A 4,287-nucleotide genomic window follows, 5' to 3' on the forward strand; every position below is an offset into this window, starting at 1 on the left:
TACGTAACAAATATATATATATATATATATATATATATATATATATATGTTCTTGAAGATTAATATGTAAAGGTTGACCTAGTCTTTGTCGAAGTCTTAGTCCTCACTATATATTAAAATAGTGGCAGCAGGAGTACTTTCTTGTTTGATTTGCTATTTGGACACCTCGAATATATGTATCTACTATGTACCAAAATATGAAAAAAATTATAATATCAAAAATTCATGAAAAATCATATACGTTTAAGGGAAGCCGGTTATTTACCAAGTCCTAGAATAGATAACAATCTTGTGACAGGGATGGCAAATCTAGAGGAATTTTACAATCTTTGTTACTCTAGTTGTACAAATGAAGTCTTTTCTAGCATCCCCAATTTAAAGAGATTGACCATTCACGCACCTTTTAGAGTAGGATACATTATTCGATGTCTTCTCTTGGATATGTCGAGCTTGACAAAACTTGAGGCATTCAAGCTTTCCTGGAGATATAATTATGAAAATCCCATCAAAAGATTTGTTTTTCCGGAATCACTTAGAAGATTGTCTTTAACTAGGTGTTCTAAGTTTATTTGGGAAGAGATATCATCAACTTTTATCATGTTGCCACATCTTGAAGAGCTCAAACTTAAATATTGTCGAGCCGAAGATGATGTATGGAGATTGACTGACAAAGACATATTCAGAAGCTTGAAGTTGTTGTTACTGAGCGAGCTAAATCTTAAGGGTTGGGAAGCAAGCAGCGATAACTTCCCTAATCTAAAACGCCTTGTTCTGAAGAAATGCAAGGACCTGCAAGAAATTCCAACAGATTTCGGGGAAATTTGTACTTTGGAATCAATTGAGTTACATGATTGCAGCACTACTTCTGAGGAATCTGCCAGAAATATCGAACAAGAACAAGAGGACATGGGAAATAATATCCTTAAGGTCTACATCCATAACAGCGACAGTAAGTTTAATTCTCTCTGTAAAGTTCTTCGATTCTTCACATTATTTAAAACCTCGTTTTTATTAAATCATACTTCTTTGAAATTAAGATGATGACTTGTACTTTTTATCTTGCATATGCAGGTAATTGAAGCTTATTTTGAGGGATCATCTAATGCTATCTTCCGAATTCAGAACCTTGTACTTCATATTTTTGTTTTTATATTCTGATGGCTTGTTAATTTCATGTTTTAGGAATAAGCATGTTTAATTCATGTATCGGCCAATTGTGTTTTTTTATTTATTTTGTAAACGGTAACTAGTGATTTATTTTCTGAGATAACATGTTCTAAGTTGCTGCCAGTGGTTATTACGGCAGCAAAGGACAGGTTGGTTTTGCTTTTCAATTCTTGTTAAAGTCATTATATGCATCAGTTCCTAGATCTGATGGTCCAATTTCATTTCTTCTCCAGAGTGCCCAACGTCAAATTTAATGTTGCAAAGGTGTTGCAGTCCCTTATCCCTGTTGTTGACCAATCAGTGAGAACTCTCATCTACCTTCTTTTCTTGGATTGGTTACTTGGTTTAGTTGAAATAACGATTGAGCTTACTTACGTTGTTGTTTGTTGAAGAAAGTTTACACTTGCATATCCTCGCTATACCTTAATGTCGACTTTCTAGTTTAGTAGAGCTAGCTGAGGACCCTGATGTCGATGTCCGTTTTTATGCAAGTCAAGCACTTCAGCCAATTGATGATGTCATGATGTTAAGCTAGAGATACTTATCTGTATTTCTGTTGGGGGTTCACTACCAGAAATCTGTTGTCAAATCCTCTCTGGACGTCTGGGATTATGCCGTCACACCAGGAAACAGTAAAGAGAAGGCAGAAAGTGAAATATATCTGTCTGAGATTTGGGGGTCGTATTAATACTAATATATATTTTAGGATGTCAAATATGAAATGCTTCCTACAGTAAGCTCAAGTATTTACATGTAAATTGGCTGTTTAGACTAACTAATTAGTATCTTCGAATGAATGGTTTTTCTTATTAGATTCTTTCTAGTTACTAAAGGCTGTTATATTTGGTGCTTTGTATAGTAGACCATTTAGTTGGGTCATGGCCATTCTGTTGTATGATCATAGTCCAGTGTAGATGAGTTGAAGGTTCCTTATTGAAATTTTGATTTCAATACTAGTAGTTTTTGAGAAGATTCTTATCATTGTGCATTTTAATAAAGAAGGCATAATACATAAATGTGCATTTCAACTTGGCCTGATCAACTGTCATATATGTCTTCCAATTTCGGGTCTGCACAAGTAGACATTTAATCTATTCAAAAGTTGAACAACTAAACACACGTGTCCTATGTGACATCTTACGTGGTAGGTCTCCGTTCTACCGAACATCTTATGTGTATTATGTCACATATGACGTGGGTGTCTATTTGAATAACTTTTAGATAGTTTAAGTGCCAATTTGCTGTAAGATTATTTTCTCTATTTACTGGTTATTATTCTAGGCTCATTTTTGCTGTAAGATTATTATATCAGAGATTGTCTGTCCTGAAATGAATATTAATCTTCTTGAAATGAATATTAGTTTTCACTAAATTGACATTTGGTGATGCTTTCAGAAAACCAGAAAGTCATTAGAGAAAACTTAGCTAGTAAGAAACTCTGAGAAGACTAAGATAAAGTCATTTAGGAAAAAAAACACAACTTGAGATAAACAAAGAGAGGCAGGTATACACTTTTAGTTCCATTTCTCGTAAGCCACTTATTTCTTCGACATAAGATATTAAAGTCATCTTCCTCCTTTTTTTCACAAGAAATCGATGTTTGATCAAAGCTTCTAATATGTCAAAAATGTTTATATAATAATTCAACGAAATATATATATTTGAAGGTATTTAGGGGAACTTTTGGTGAAAATAATTACTTTAAAACAGTAATAAAACAGTTTTTATCCCTCTTGATAATGATATTAAGGTCAGTCAAATTCATTTTGTTCATAACTTGTTTTAAGTTTCTACTATACACAACAGGGGGATATTTCTACTTAAACGTATGGTTCAACAATGCATGATCAAATAGTCTTTTAGTACTAGTATATCTTTTTATTCTAACTTCATACAACTTTTATGGTACAATAGGCCTAAGTTGCTCCAAAATTGTTGTTGCACTCGTGTCAGATCCTCCAAAAATGCACTACTTTTGGAGGATCCGGGACACACAATTTTTGCAGAGTCCGAGCAACAGAGCAATAGGCGAGAGAATATTCTCTTTGACAAAAAAATCTATGTGCACCACCTCTTTTACTGGTTTTCCTCATTTTGCTGATGATATTCTTTGCATTGACATTGCTGGGAGCCTGGATCATGGACAAATAGTGGGATATTCTTTGATAAGAATTCACCACATTTCATCTTCTTCTTTTTTTTTGCAGTCTTTGCTGAGTTTATGGTAAGAAATTCAGGGCAATTAATACCCAACATGATGTCAGTAATTATTAGTGTTTGCAACAAATTTTAAAGTGACAGAAAATAAATTACAATCACAAAAAATATGAAGAAACATAATTTTATTCATCAAGATTGCGAGTACAATTATGTTCATCCCTGATTCTACTCTCCTAAGATTTATCCATGATTCGAGGGTCGTTTGTGGCGTATTTTTCAAACTAGGATGATTTAGATTTGACCTCTATATGAATATTCCATGAATTTGTGGAATATTCGAGATCTTGATCTTTAAAAATACCCAAGAGTTTATGGGATATTTTGAAATGCCTTTTAAGGCAATTTAGTACCCTTTATATATGCATAAACAGGGTTTAGGGTTGAGTAGCCTCCAAGAATTCTAATTGAAACTGCACACATCTTCTAGAGTCTCAATTCGAATTGAACACATGTTGTAGAGTCCCACAAAATTTCAATGTCTACAAATGCCCCCTGCTTCAAGGCTTGTCGGAGTGTAGACTCGATGAAACTCAAAGACGAGGCTTGAAATACTCATTCTTCCACCTTTGCAGCTTCAGATTTTCAGATTTGATTTAAGAGTTAAGAGATGAAGGGCAGATATGATCCCACTGGGCGTGCCAATTTGTTTGCAACAAATTTTAAACATATGAAAGATAAATAAACCACACAAATAAAATCTAAAGAAACATAACTTTATTGATAAATATGCAGGTACAATTTTGTTTCTCCCTTGATTCTATTCTCCTAAGATTTATTCATGATTCGAGGGCCAGTAGTGGCGTATTTCTAGAACTAGGATGATTTAGATTTGACGTCTATATGAATATTCCATGACTTTTGTGGAATATTCGAGATCTTGATCTTTAAAAATACCCAAGA

The 4,287-nt window shown here is 33.7% G+C and overlaps 1 protein-coding gene across 1 annotated transcript; it reads left to right on the forward strand.

Annotated features, from left to right (window-relative positions):
- The first annotated feature begins 147 nt into the window (after positions 1–147).
- Positions 148–1,711, forward strand: LOC102602272 (putative late blight resistance protein homolog R1A-3). The gene is made up of 3 exons (XM_006367915.2): positions 148–949; positions 1,072–1,316; positions 1,401–1,711. The coding sequence occupies exons 1-2, from the start codon at positions 226–228 to the stop codon at positions 1,077–1,079; spliced, it is 732 nt and encodes a 243-aa protein (XP_006367977.1). The 5' UTR covers positions 148–225; the 3' UTR covers positions 1,080–1,316; positions 1,401–1,711.
- Positions 1,712–4,287: the final 2,576 nt, after the last annotated feature.

Source organism: Solanum tuberosum, unplaced genomic scaffold, assembly GCF_000226075.1.
Source record: "Solanum tuberosum cultivar DM 1-3 516 R44 unplaced genomic scaffold, SolTub_3.0 scf01084, whole genome shotgun sequence".
NCBI lineage: Eukaryota > Viridiplantae > Streptophyta > Magnoliopsida > Solanales > Solanaceae > Solanum > Solanum tuberosum.